Here is a 15025-nt window from a genome sequence, read left to right as displayed (position 1 = left end):
ACTGTGAAACCAGCCAATCACCTCTCGGACCCCCTTCCTGCCAACGCTGTCAAAGACCTTACCCCATCGCTCCTCCCACTTTGGACTAAAATCATCAACAGCTCTCTTCAACAAGGGACAATTCCCGACTCCCTCAAAGTTGGACAAGTCACACCTTTACTAAAGAAACCTACAGCCGACCCCTCTGATCTAAATAATTACCGTCCCATTACCAATATTCCGACTCTTGCCAAACTACTGGAAAAATGCGCACAAACCCAATTGACTAATCACATTAATCAGTTTGATCTACTCAACACTCATCAATCAGGCTTCAGAACGGACCACAGCACAGAAACTGCTATGATACACATAATTGACGACGCCCTCCAAATCCTAGATCAAAACGATACCTGCCTCCTTATCCTTCTGGATCTCTCCTCTGCATTCGACACCGTCAAACATGAGAACCTACTTGATCTATTAAACACAAGAATGGGTATATCTGGAACTGTGCTCAAGTGGTTCACGTCCTTTCTACACAACAGAACGCAGAAATTCAAGAGTAACAACTTGATGTCTTCTCCAATACCGGTATCGCTAGGCGTCCCACAAGGATCCTCCCTATCCCCAACTTTGTTTAACCTAGTCATGGAACCTCTCACCACCTTGCTACAAGCATCCAATGTTCAATTCCACATGTATGCCGATGACACCCAACTTTATCTCAAAGTACAATCACCCAAAGACATTATGCTCTTGAATTCAACGATCAGAAGCACCCAAGCATGGTTGGCCGCTAATCATCTCAAGCTCAATGCTCTTAAAACAGAGTTCCTCTTGATCTCACCTCCTGCGAAGATCACTACCACTCAACTCTGGTTTAAACACTTAACCGCACTCAATGTTCATCCCACCATTGTAGACTCAGCAAAATCTCTAGGCATAACACTTGACACCAACCTCAACATGCAGGAACACATCAACAAAGCAACTAAAGGGGCGAACTACCAGATCAATACCTTAAGGAAACTCAAACCCTTCCTTCCAGCCAAAGATTTCCAAACTGTGGTACAAGCTCTAGTCATCCCTCGAATAGATTACGGCAGCATCGCCCTCTGCGGTCTCCCCCTAACTACCACAGCACCCATAAGAGCTTCTCTAAACGCTGCAGCGAGACTCATCACCGGATCAAGAAAACACTCACACATTTCCCCTGACCTGAGAGCCCTGAACTGGCTACCTTTTGAAGCCAGAATTCATTTGAAAATCGCCTGCATCACGCACAAGGCTGTCCACATGAGCTCACCCGGATACCTCGCCCAAAAGCTGTCGATTTCCGGAGGCTCTAGAATCACTAGAGGCACAAACAATCTCCTGCTAAAACCCCAAAGATTCCGTAAGGAAAAAACGTATAAACGCTCCTTCTCTGGAATGGCACCCAGGATCTGTAACTCACTCCCCCCTGAAATCAGGCTCATCTCCTCTACCATACTTTTTAAGAAAGAAGTAAAAGCTATCCTCGTGGCGAAATACACTTGAATTATTACTGGGGATGTTATGTACAGACGCTGTTTCATTCAGTTTTACTGACCTTTTTTGCATTTTTGCATGACTCGTGTTGATGACCTGCCTGAGTGTTTACGCTATCAATTATTTGTACTTGTATTTGTACTTGTATCATTATTGGTATAGCTGGTGGTCTATGCTCCCACATGTACCTTCCCCACCCCAATACTATATGCTCACATGTTGTTCTTTTCGTCTGTAAAGCGCTCTGATATCTGCAAAGATCTTGTTCGCGCTATATAAAACTTTCAAAATAAATAAAATAAATAAAGTGAGGAATCTGTGGTTAGACGTCTGTATCAGAAGAACAACTCTAACTGCAAATTAGTTACCGACCCCAACTTTTCTGGGGAATTAGATCGTACTGTCCATTTATCACATCCCAGTCTAGAGATCCGCACACTGACAAATTCTGATTTCTCATGGAGGTGATCCAGATGTAGTGGCCCAGACGTCACATCTGGGGCAGGGCTGATCCTATGCGGAGCCGGATGATGCCACCTACCGACACACAAGGAAATTGCTGTTGAAAAATCTCTAGGTCCAGTCTGGCGCTTGGGGATATTAACAAGGTGAGGACTCTGTGGTTAGATGGAGTCACTACCAGAAAAGGCATTACTGAAGGTAAGTAACTTTTTTTTTACTGACTTTTGTTTCTGAAATTGAGGATTATAAGGCTTCCATTCCCTTGTTTGCTTTTCTTTTATTTTATAAGGTAGTGCAATTTTAATAAATTTTTTATTTACTCCTTTTTAAATAAGGTGTTTCTTTTTTTATTCCTCAAATGTTGAATTGTTCAATTCTTACTTAAACGTGTTTAAATCATTTTTTTAGCTGATATGAAGGCTCCAAAACGTCGACAGCCTTTTGTTCCATTTGCTCTTCGAAATCATACTGGCTGTACGCTGTGGTTTGCTACTTTAACCACAACTCCTACCCGGTAAGATTCATAAGAATGTATTCTCTCTTTTGACTGTTCCATTCTTTCCCAATTTGACGATAGAACTTGTTTGGTTTGCCTCTAAAGTAAGTGAGTAGTTTTTTTTTTAATTAAACCTCAGTGCTTTGGTTTAGCTATATCTGCTCTCAGCTTGCAGAAGTGTGCAATTTGCTTAGGCCTTGCTTCTGCAAATGTTTCTTCAGCATCATGGGTGGAAAAAGGTATGTCAGATAACTGCCTAAAGCTGTGAAGGAAAATCATTTGAAATTAGTTACAATGGGTGAGTTGGAGAGAGGTGAAATTATTGGTGAGAATTTGACCAAGGTTAAGCAGATTAAGTCAGTGGTTCCCAAACTGTGGTCCGGGAACCCCTGGGGTCCGCAAAGCCTCCTGAGAGGGTCCACGACTACTTTGAAATTTAGATATTATTAATAAATTAATAAAGTGCATATAAATAAAGAAGCTAAATGTACCATTTATCATTTAAAAAATACTGTAAATGTGAAGAAATTTTAAACTGGAGGCAAAAAATTTAATTAGTATCCTCAGATTGATTCGTGGAAGCAGTGCATGTGCATCAAACAGAATATAGTATGGACAATGAGTGGCTTCAATTGAATGTAGAAAAGTGGCAACCTTTCTATGAACTAAATAAATATATATTTTTAATTTATATGCGTTTGCAACTTAAATAAAATGTGTCATCACTTGTGTTTTAGTTTGATGAAGGCTTTTTCTGTATTGTTTTGCAGTTCAAATCATCAACACTGCTTAGACCAGGGTCCCCGACTTCTATTAATGAATCGTGGGGGGGGGGGTGTCCCAGGATTCCATTAATGATTCAGTGGGGGTCCCCTGGTTCCAGTGATCATTAGGTGGGGGTTCCCAGAAGTCAAACGTTTAGGAACCACTGGTTTAAGTAAATCTTTTTTTTTTTTTTTTTTTTTTTTTTGAAGACCTTTATTGAAATGGCAAAGTAACCATACACAGCTTGGTCGCCTACAACCTGAGGAGGCAGGCCGGCAGCTCCAACAACAAGCGATTGTCCCGTCAGATGCTCATGCCTATAGGAACATTGGATTAACACAGCATGTCGCCTACAACCAATCAGGGCCGGCCGCGATGTAAAGTGCCTGTAGCTGTCAAAGGATACGTCGTTAACCAGGAAAATAACAGATCTTTAGCATACATTGGACGATTGAGGTCTCATTTTGTCATTTTTTCGGAACTATAACTCTTCGTAGTACATTATGAAATCCAAAGGTGGATGTTCCCCACCCACAATAAGTCCACCATGCATAGTATGTGGCGCAAAGGACAGTCCAGCGCAGAGCAAGTTCATAGTGTGGCCCGCAACTTGAGGCCACTCATGTCAGCAGCGAGAGTGCTCTGCAGTGTATTGATCCAGAAGCGTGTCGTGGGAGGGGGAGAAGTGTAATCCGTGCTCGTGTCTGTGCAGTAACGGAATTGCCAAGAAGCCAGAGTTTGTGCTAGTCTCTAAAGGCTGGGTGGGTATACCGCCTGAGCCAGGAGGTCAGATGCTCCACCCCCGATCACTCAAAGCGGGTGTATCCCTCAGTCATGCATTCGCCTTACATGTGCCCGGGGTCAGGGACAATTCCCCTACATGTATCTAAACTCTATGTCGTGCAGTGTATTCAGGGATTGGGGGCAGCAGGGTGTGGATCGCCTGTATCTGTGGGCGCAGTGGGAAGCGCAGCGCCACAACCCCCTCCCTCCCGGTCACCAGGGACGGAATCCTCTTCTGACTGGGTCCGGAGCAAATAGGCCGTGAGCGGGCCCCAGAGGTCCTTTGGGCGTGATTTATGGGGCAAAAGTTCGGCATAGCTGTGTAGTTGATCCTGCCATGTGGCCATGGTATTTAGCCAAATCTTTAATTTGGGGGCCCTCCCCCTACCCCATCTACAGGCCACGTGTTGTTTTGCTAGAAGAAAGCCGAGTGCAAAAAACTTCCGGTGTTTCGTGATCGCCGGGATGGAGTGGCCAAGCAGGGCAATTTTGGGACAGGGCTCGACTGCCACCACTATCATGGCAGACATCGCTTCGAAGACCGCAATCCAGTAATTAGCGACTGCCGGGCATGTCCATGCCAAGTGAATGAAGTCTGCCCCGGACCGTTTGCATCGTAGGCAGCGGTCATTGTCCCGCAGACCGGAGCACAGTAGCCTAGCAGGGGTGTAATATAAGCGGTGCAAAAATTTTAAGTGGACCAATCTGAGCCAGGCATTCCCAGTAACTGAGTTTGTATGTGCGCAGCTGAAGTCCCATTGCTCGTCCGAGAGTGGGGAACCCAGGTCTTCATCCCAATCTCGTCTCGCCCTAAGATCTGGAGGTGTGGGAGCCGCGTAAGCATGTTTGTATAGCATGGAGACCACATGTTTCGGAGCGTCATTTTGCAGAAGAGCGTGCAGGGGAGCCTGACTTCCGGCTCGTCAGGGAAGCAGGGTGTGGCGGACTTAATATTTTGTCGCAAGCGTACGTAAAGGAATGTATCCATGATAGAGGGTATATGTTCCCCAAAGAACTGGGCTGCGCTGCGAAACTGCCCCATAATGTATAAGTCCCCCTATGTATGCAGAGCTAACTTGGTAAGTAGTTTGCGGCCAATTTCTTCATGTGTGATGCTCAATCGGGGGTCATATGCCAGGGTCATGCGAGGGGAATATAAAAAGGAGACATCCATGCGTTTCGCTATTCTACGCCAGGCTATCACCGTGCAGTCCACTGTGGAGGGGTCACGGCTTGAGGCAAGGGCCTCCGAGTATAGATAGCCCGATGGTTTATCGGGTCTCATGTACCCATCTTCCACGGCTAGGTGTGCCATAAAGGGAGGTGGGTGGAGCCAGTAAGCGGCGAAGTGTCCCTGTGCGCAGTCGTAATACAATCTAAAGTTCGGCACATCAAATCCTCCCTGGTGGTACGGCAACATGAGTGTTCCTAATTTCATTCTTGCCTGTTTTCCCCCCCATATGAGTCTCGATAACTGGGAATCAAGGGCGTGGAAAAAGTGAGATCCCGGGCTGTATGGAATATTAGTGAATAGGTATAACAGCTTAGGGAGGATTACCATCTTAATCAGTGATATGCGTCCTGCCATGGACAGTGGGAGGTGGATCCACTTAGTGACGCTATCTGTTAACTTGTCCAGGACAGTACCATAATTCGCCCTGATCAGGCCTTCCCGGTTTCTGGTTATTGTGATTCCCAAGTATTTGATCTCATCATCTTCCCATAACAGTGGGTAGTCTAGAGGAAACCGAAGCGTCTTATCCGTTAGGGGGAAAAGGGCAGATTTTGTCCAATTTATCTGTATCCCCGCTATGGCCCCAAATTTGGTTATTTCGCGAAGGAGTGGGTTCAGATTTTCCTGCGGTCTGTGAATGTACAACGTCATATCGTCAGCATATAATGAAATGAGCAGTTGTCCCTCTGGATAGATCAATGACCGATGATTATGATGTTGTCTAAGCTTGGCAGCGAGTGGTTCAATAGCTATCGCGAAGAGCACTGTAGAGTGGTGTGGCTCACTGGTTAGAGGCGGCAGACCCGTAAGCAGAGAACGGCCCGGGACCAGGGTTCAATTCCCAACGTGGCAGGGTCGTGGACCAGGGTCAAAACGGACTCGATAATTCTCGCCTCGGTGCCTACTCTAACCAGGGAACACACTCGGCAACTCTGGGCATTAAGCTTGCCTCATCTCTACAACGGCCCCCCACAGACGCCGGGGATGCCTGGTTTCACCTTGGAGATACCCAGAAAGGGACCATCTCACAGGGAAAACCAGGACGGGTTCCCCAGCGGTCTTCAGCGCCAGGATACTCCATGGAGTCGCAGTGCGCTTTACAAGTACACCCACACACACACACTGGGGGAGAGAGGGCACCCTTGGCGAGTGCCCCTATGTATGTCAAAGGGGGCCGAACGGGAACCATTTAAAAGGACCGAAGCGTGTGGTTTAGTGTATAATAGTCTGATCCAGTCTTAAGAAGTTAAAGGGAGTACCCATCCGCTCCATCAGTTTCAGTAGGTAGTCCCATTCCAGGGAATCGAACACCTTAGTGGCATCCAGGAAGACAGCAGCCGCCTCGCACCTGGGACTAATGTCTTGAAGTACCGCCTGTAGGGTGCGCAGGTTGTGTGAAGTTGCGCGATTAGGGACAAATCCGGCTTGGTCCGGAAGAACCAGCCGATCCATCAAGAGGTTCAGGCGGGTCGCTAGGACCTTCGCAAGGATTTTTACGTCAGAATTTAGTAATGACAGGGGCCTGTAGGAGTCACAATGTTCTGGGGGTTTGCCTGGTTTAAGCAAGGAGATTATCAGGGCTTCGCGCATGCTAGGGGGCAGGAGTCCTTCCTCCAGCGCCGCATAATAGACTTGTTTAAGAATGGGGGCCAGCAAGTGGATGTAAGTTTTATAGAAGTCTATCGGTAGGCCATCCTACCCTGGAGCTTTGCCGGATTTCATGGACATGATGGCGTCCTTGATGTCATCCAGCTCTAGTTCGTGGTGTAGGAATTTCTGTTGTGACGGGCCCATCCATGCTATAGCGGTATCCTCAAGATATGCATGTAGGTCAAGTGGCGACTGCCTACGGGAGGTATAGAGTGTCTGGTAATGATCGGAGAGTACACGCAGCTGCCCTGGGAGGTCCCTCTGTGGCTCCTGTTGGTTATCAAGCAGGACGGTAACATAATTGTGGTGGCTGGGGGGCCGAACCGCCGAAGCCAGTGCTTTCCCCGGCCTATCTCCCTCGCCATATATGCGCGCTGTAAAAGGTTTCCCCAGAAATTTGCTTTCCTTATCTGCAGCCTCGGTGTATTCATTTATTTTGTCCCGGAGCTGGGCTTGCGTCGCGCGTCCCCGCGCCCCGTGGGGGATATTACGCTCAAGGGTACGAATGTTTGCCTCCAGCCCACGCAGCTCGCCTCGCAGGGACTTTAGCACCCCCCCCACCCTTGGAAATGCACCATCCCCTTACAGTGACTTTAAAAGCTTCCCACACAGTAGTAAGGCTCGATACAGAGTTAACGTTACGGTCAAAGAAGTCTTCTATGTCATGCTCTAGGTCCGCCCTGAAGGCCGAATCAGTGAGGTGCGCAGGGTTGAGGCGCCAGTTCAGGTAAGGAGAGACAGCAAGGGGGATGCGTAAGGAAAGAAGGACAGGTGAATGGTGCGAGAATGTGCGCGCTAAGTGTATAGTTTTGAGTACCCAAGGAGTGAGGCCAGCAGTCAAGAAAAAGTAGTCAATGCGTGCCCACGTACAGTGGACGGCCGAGAAATGTGTACCTTGTCTAAGGAGGGGGTGTGAGTGTCTCCAGGAGTCCGTCAGGTGGTGTTCCTTCATGATGCCCTGCAGTATGCGTTGGGTACGCGTATAATGTTGCGACTGTGGGTGCGACCTATCCATGGCAGGGTTTACAGCAGTATTAAAGTCACCCCCCAGTACAACATGGGCAATGCCCAGGGTTTGAATCTTGCCCCACAAGGTAAGCAGTGCAGTCGGATCATCCATATTGGGACCATAGTAACTGGCAAAGAGCACCATATGAGAGTTCAGTTTCCCCCAGACCATACAATATCGGCCCTCCGAGTCTGAATCCGAGCCCGCCGGGGTAAAGCCCACCCCTTTTTTTATCAGGATAGTGACTCCCCTGGCATAGTTCGAGTAAGACGAGAAAACTTTACATGACGCCCATCTTGAAGCGAATAAGGGGGAACAATTCGGCGCGAGGTGTGTCTCTTGCAACATAGCTATAGAGACACCATGCCTATCCAAATACCCCAGCACTTGTCTTTTCTTTCTAGGATTGTTCAGTCCCCGCACATTCCATGACAACAATTGGAGTTTATGCGCTGGCAGCGCGTCCGTTACCTCACCCATCCCCACAATGTAAGGTCAAAATGGCTGGCACGTATAGCAACACAAGTCCGACAGACAGCAACGAATTTAAAAACATCAACATCTTCCAAAACCTCCCCTCCCTCCCCTCCAGTGACCAGTACCGCAGCAAAACTGATACCCAAGGGATGGATAAAAGCATCAGTATGTAGCCAAAGATTGTGACATCCACATTCCTATAGCTCTTAGTACCACATGTATAACAAAAACCCCAACTTCCCTCTCTGTCTCCCCAACAACAATAATTCATGTCAGATAGTTCAGCAGTTCCAGTAACGTGTTGGAGCGAGACCCCTCCCACACCGGCAACCCCAATCCGCCGGGCACATGGATCCCACCCTCCCCCAACCTTTCCCACCCATATTAAACCCAAAAACAGAAGTAGTTTCTCAAAGACCCATACTCTACTAACAGAGTGGGGGTGATGGGGCTCGCCCATTGGGGGTCAGTTCTAGGGGCGCCCAACCTGCCAACCACCTCCCTGCTTACACCCACTAGGAGCTAGGAAGGTACCTAGTCTCTCTATGTGGGACGGAGGTGGTTGACCGAGCACAAAATGTAATATTGACCAGATCATGTAATAACTTAAAATTGTACCTCACCAAACTAGTGGAGTCCTGTTACTTTCTTCTCAGAATAGAGTCAAAAGTCTTGCGCCTCACGTTAGTCTTGTTGGTTCATTGGTGAGGGAGAGCTGGATCGACGTCTTTCTGCATTGTCTCTGGCTATGTCTTTCTTATGTTGTTTAAGGAAATCTTCCACTTGCTGCGGTGTTTGAAAAAAAATGTGCTTGCCTTGATGGGAGACCTTTAGTTTCGCCGGATATAGCATGGCGTACAGCATCTCTTGATCATGCAGCTTCTTCTTTACTCCTGCGAATTTACACCTGGCCTCCTGTACGGCTGGGGTGAAGTCGGGGAAGAAGGAGAGCGTAGTGTTACAGTATCCCACCGTGCCAATCTCTCTAGCACGCCTCAACACCGCGTCTCGGTCCCTGTAGTTTAGGAATCTCGCGATGATGGGTCGCGGCTGGGCTCCTGGTGGCGGGCGGGCAGCTAAGGATCTGTGGGCACGCTCTACTATGAGGTGCGGGGAGAAGGATTCTTTCCCAAAGAGTTCGATCACTAGGTTCTCAATGAATACCTCCATTTTCCCCGTATTGGTGGATTCTGCTAGGCCAAAATGCAAATGTTATTGCGGCGGGACCTCGCTTCTAAATCTTCGTTCTTTTCCGCAATAATCTTTAGTAGCCTGTCCATTTGAGTTACTTGTCTTTTGTTAGAGGTGGCATCATCTTCCAACTCGGAGATTCTGTCTTCTGCTTCCTTGATACGAGTGTCATGGTGCTCCAATTTAGTGACAACGCTGTCCATGCGCGAGTTTATGGTGTCGATTTTGGAGTCAATGTTCGACAGGCTCTGTTGCATGTTTATCAATAATGACTTCCAGTCGTCTCCTGGGGGTCCCGTGGCAGTAGGGCTGGTCTCGGGGTCCGGCGACCCTTTGGGGTTTTTCCTTGATTCGAATGGTATCTTGGACTGCCTGGCATCGTTGCGGCCCATGTCGCGTCTTGGCGTTCGCGAGGCCGGGGTGGCAGCAGTAGCCAGGACGCAGGCAAGATTTGTCAGGCTAAGCAGATAGTGAACAGCTTGGGCGGTATGATCTCATGCACCGTGTGCCCTTTGCGAAATGTATTAGAGATGCGGCGAGCAAGTGTCTCGGAGAGAGTGGTTCTGGTTAGCAGGCAAGGTATCAGCACCCCCCGGGGGTTTCCTCTACTAGGTATCTCGTTGAAATACACTGCTGCTGTTGTAGCGCTGGTGGTCGCAGTATTGGAAGAGGTCAGGTGTGTTACTGTATTTCTGGCCAGCAGTCGGGCATTTCATCTGCTCTGGGATCCCAGTATGCGCGGCGGGGGAGGAGGGGGGAGGGAGTGCTCCGGTTTCCCCTAGCTGCGGCTGCTTAATGAGTTATGGCCTTCGTAAAGTATTATGATTGCCGCTGGGTGTGTGGCACGATATTTGCGAGCCAGGCGGCAAGTCTGTTGTGAGCCTAAGTGGGCCAGCAGTTATTTCCTATGAGAGGCCTGGTCTTTTTAAGTCTCTTGCAAGGGAGCCCCTCTCTGCAGTGAGGAAAAGCGCTATGTTCAGGCGTATCTTTACACTGTGCTGCAAGGCCCACGGCAGTGGCGAGGTGGTCCGGGTGTGGGGGGGGTGTAAGCCGGGGGGGCCCACTGAGTCCACGTTCCGGCAAACAACGCTGGTAACAAGGCACTGGTCCGACGTGTTTGGCGCCTTTTTTTTCCCCTTTTAACGCCGGTTACATGCAGGCCTCAGTATTACAGTATTACAGTTTGTGTGTAAAACGCGCCAAATTGCACCCTCTGTGCACGTTGTCCTCAGCGCTGTATCTTGGGGTGTGTTTAAGCAGTGCAATGTGGGGGGGGGGGGGGGGCCGAGTTGCTGGCCGTCTATTGTCTCACCGGTCTCCGCAGCATAGGCCCCTGAGCCCCGGGGTCACGCAGCAGCCTCCGACGTCTTCGGTTCACCCACGGGGCGCTCAGGTACTGTTAGGTGTCGGGGGAGGGTGAGGCGGCAATATCCCCTGTGCAGATTTATTGGAGATGCGAGGGGGGTATCTCCTGGGCCTCTGGTCTCCCGCCCATTATTGTCGGTGCAATTGTTCGTGGAGGGGCAGGGATAGCGGCCGTTTTAACCCTGAAGCGGCCCAGCAGTTGCGTTGCTCCCCGAGGCGGCAGGGTCCCACGCAATCTCCCCCCCGGGTGGTGACGGCCCGCTCACCACTTGAAGAATGTAGGCTCTGCGACACCGGCAAGGATCTCCAGCTCTGTTCCACGATTTCACCAACACTGCGCCTCCGTCGCACAGGCCGCAAAGCCCCGGTCTTTCCCAGCAGAAGCCCCCCGCAGGACCACAGGTCACGGAGCCCGCTGCCCAGGCGCTCCAGACTACGACTCTGTTTACACGGCCGTCCTCCAGTCTTCCCGAGAGTTCTTGGCACCGATGTGTTCCGCAGGCACTCCTGGACACTGTGGTGTAGGTTATGGGCAGGTTATTCTGGTCAGGAAGGGCAGAAGGATGGTTTATGTGCTCAGTCCGGTGGGAGCCTCACTACAGTGCGGCCATCTTGGTTTGGCGCCACCTAGCGCCCCCCCCGGTTTAAGTAAATCTTAACACTTTGACAAAATATTATTCCCATTGTGTTAAAGGAAACTTTTTGTTTTTTCAAATAATTGTACAAAGGGGACAAAGGTGTTGGTGGGGGGGGGGGGGGTCAAAGTGACTTAGGAATTTAGGAGCTTCATTTCAGCTTCCTGGTCCAATACAAAGTCGAGACACCTTTAAGTTGGTACAATTAACGGGGAAATAGCATGGTAACTCATACTAGCAAAATGCCCCCAAAGGCAAATATCAGCTCATAAACTCCAACAACCTGCCCTCCCATTCCTAACCTTCATCAAATTTGAAGAGGACGCAAAATGGCATTGCTGTACTAGCAAAGGTCTGGTCCTCAATTGTTGTGTGGTGTGCATATTGCCATTCAGTCCAGTGACTCACAAAAGCATATATAAGAGCCTGAAATAGAGCAAACCATTACATTGAGACCACTTTGAGAGGTGTTGTAGCTTTGTCAAGTTTTCAGAGATAGACACAGGTGACACAGAGTGTAGAAAAGATTATCCACAGCTCCCGTCAAAATGACCACTTGTGCCCTGTCTGACGGGCTAAAGTCACAGCCCCATTCTCAAAGAAACTGGATGTGGTTAGATTGAAACCCATTCTCTAAGCTACTGGCTTACTGCAAAAGCTGTGTAAGCTGCCAGGCGTTCGCCCTTGCTACATATGTGCGAAGAATGCATGAATAAATGCAGAAGGAGAGGTAAATAGCCGAAAGAGGATTTGTATCAAACTTAGCAAAACTACCTCCTGAAATCTACTTGAATGCAACAACATCATGGTTCCAGGGGAGATCTGCAAATGACAAAGTGCAGTATTTAAACTTTTTTAGGTATTCCGGAACTTAGGAAGATGACAACTGGCATTCAAAATTTCTGTTTCATTAGTTAAGGGGAAGTTAGGAGCACTTGCAACCCTTACAAGCAACACAGAGTTGTCTTTGAAGTCAGTCGTGGCTTGCCGCAGGGAGAGATGGCCACTTGTTAGAGTGGCTCCGACGGATCACCCCGATATAGCCCCCAATGTCTTCTTATACTCATCTGAAGGCGGCACGGAAGGGCTCCGCCCTAGGGCCGCTGGGAGCTCGATTCTTTGGAAGCTATGGTGAGCTGGATCGGGTTTGGACAGAAGACGCGGCCCGGGTGGCCAGTGTCCTGCGGCAAATACTGGCATCATGTGCCAGCTGCATGAGAATAGCTGCAAGCGCGGTGGGTTTAGCCAACCGCTCTGTGAGCCCAAGCGATGGAGAGGAGAATCGGACAGAGGGCCGGAACTGACCCCTACATATCCTAAAGGGGAGATCAGATAGGTGACGAAGATGCTCTGCAGCGGAGACCGCGAGAGACCACACCTTGCAGACGCCCGGAGCCACAGACGACACAAGTAGGAAGAGGAGGCCGGTCAGCTACTGGACTGGTGATGCGGGAAGAGGCCCAAAGCATAGACAGAGGCAACACATTGTGGGGTGCCACAGAAGCTCAATCAACTGGTGTGTGTGAGAAGTTGGCCTGGTATATGATGTCCACTATTCTAGTGAACCCCTTGCACCAGTCCAAACAACCCTTATGGTGATGGTTGTAAGTCAACCTTATAGACCAGCTATCCTAGTGGTAGCGTGGACAGAACACTCTTAGGCTAAAAGACTCTTGAGGGCGTGTAAAGCCAGCTGTTTTACCATATGTAACCCCTTGAATACCAAATGAAAGGACACCACACAGGATATATATATAACATATATATGTATTTATTTACTAACACACTCCTCTGAACTCTTTATGAGATCAGAGGCCAAAGCACATAACAAGTTACTTAATCAGAATACTTTAAGTTGCACAATTTACAGTTAGGCCCTAGGGGCGAAGCAAACCATATATTAAGAAAGTGGTATAAGTACCACGTCACGAGAAAAGGAAAGGCCTAGGGAATTGCTGGGGCTACACTATCCGAACCTTAGTTTAGAAGTAGGAGGCCCACAGGTGGCGCGTGCAGTATCTTTGCACACACGCGAGAGTCAATGTTAAGTCAATGGGAACTTAGAGTTTAGATAAAGAAGGATTTAGGACACTTCCGGTTTAGCTAGGAGGAAACAACTAAAAACCTAGACACTTGGATAGTTCAATACCGTTGGGAGCACCGAAGTACTCGCGTTACCTCACCCACAGGAAGCGGGTGCATAGGTGTGAAGATGTGTTGGGTTTCGCCGTTGAAGCCTATGGAGACTTTGAAGACAGATGCTGCAGGCGACAAGGAGGAAGATATCCGGGTGGATCCAAGGGTGGATCGAGGATGAAGAGGACCGGAAAGCATAGGGGACAGAGTCTGGGTCACTAGCCAGTGACCGGGTGGAACTAGGAAGGAACCAGACGACGTCGAGGAGCAATCAGGTGCTGTCTTGAAGCTTGTCTCTTTAGCCACGCGGACCAGGAGGCGTCGAGGACGACCAGGTGCTGGAGGCGAGCTGTCCCACAAAGGTTCTCGCAGATGGAGGCGTCGACTGCCGGATTGGAGTCAACAAGCCTTGGCAAAGGCACCCCACGCAGGATTCAAAGAAGGTCTGAGGTGCCTCGCCTTTGCAGGGAGGCAAGGGCCAGTCTGGAGCAACCAGACCAGCGAGTTGGTTCAAAAGGATTGTCATCACAGAGGCTACTAGCCAACGGGCCAGCAACCGGACAACGCGTCGAGCAGAACACAAGCAGAAGGGCCCCACGCAGAACTCGTGGAGTGTGGAGGGCTGATCTTCGGTGCAGGTGGAGCTCGGATTGGGGGCTTCCAAATCCCTAGTGCACAGCTGCGAGGATACCTCAGGAGCTGCACAGTTAGCAAGTCGTGGACTTTTCAAGATGTCTGGTCCCCCATGTCTCGTCGCCTCCACGGATCTCAGCTATGCTGCAGACGTGAAGAGAGGGTCAGAGAGGTCTGGAAGTCTGGGTCTTGTCAGGCTCTGTGCTCGGGTCCCGGCGGGAGCGTCGACAAAGCAAGCCGTTGATTTGCTGGATGGTGCCTGGTTGCCCAGGGTGGTCACTCCTTGGCCACAAGGGAGATTCTTCAGTCTTCAGCTTCAGCAGAACGTCGAAGGTCCAGAGTTTTGTTTCAAGTTTCAGTTCAGGATCAAATCTAAGGTCCTGGGGCTCAGCTCCTACCTTTATACAACTAAAAGGGGCTGGATTACTTTCTAGGTCCCTCCAATGGGTGGGACCAGGAAGGGGGGTTGTTACACACCCTCTCCTTTGTCCAGTTTCGCGCCAGAGCTGGGGCTGGAGTGCCCCAGCAACCGGTTTAAACTGGGGTATGAATGGAGCGCCTAGTGTGCCCCAGGCAGTGTCTCATTCTATTCAGCCCTCCCTGTCCCAATACACAAAGTCCTGTCTGGGGTGGTGCTCACACCTCTCTAGGCAGGAAACCTATTGTCCAAACCTCCG

At 49.5% G+C, this 15025-nt stretch overlaps 1 protein-coding gene across 2 annotated transcripts in view; it reads left to right on the top strand.

The window, feature by feature from the left end:
- The window catches only part of VPS13D (vacuolar protein sorting 13 homolog D), a 2979414-nt gene that overhangs the window by 1361451 nt on the left and 1602938 nt on the right, over nucleotides 1-15025 (top strand). For both annotated transcript variants that reach the window (XM_078642819.1, XM_078642818.1), the window contains one exon: nucleotides 2383-2488. In XM_078642819.1, coding sequence (XP_078498945.1) covers nucleotides 2383-2488 — 106 coding nt within the window. The remainder of the gene's footprint in view (nucleotides 1-2382; nucleotides 2489-15025) is intronic.

The sequence above is a fragment of the Lissotriton helveticus genome, chromosome 5_1 (assembly GCF_964261635.1).
Source record: "Lissotriton helveticus chromosome 5_1, aLisHel1.1, whole genome shotgun sequence".
Taxonomy (NCBI): Eukaryota; Metazoa; Chordata; class Amphibia; order Caudata; family Salamandridae; genus Lissotriton; species Lissotriton helveticus.
Note: the sequence above shows the minus strand (reverse complement) of the source record. Positions and strands in the feature narration are given on the sequence as shown.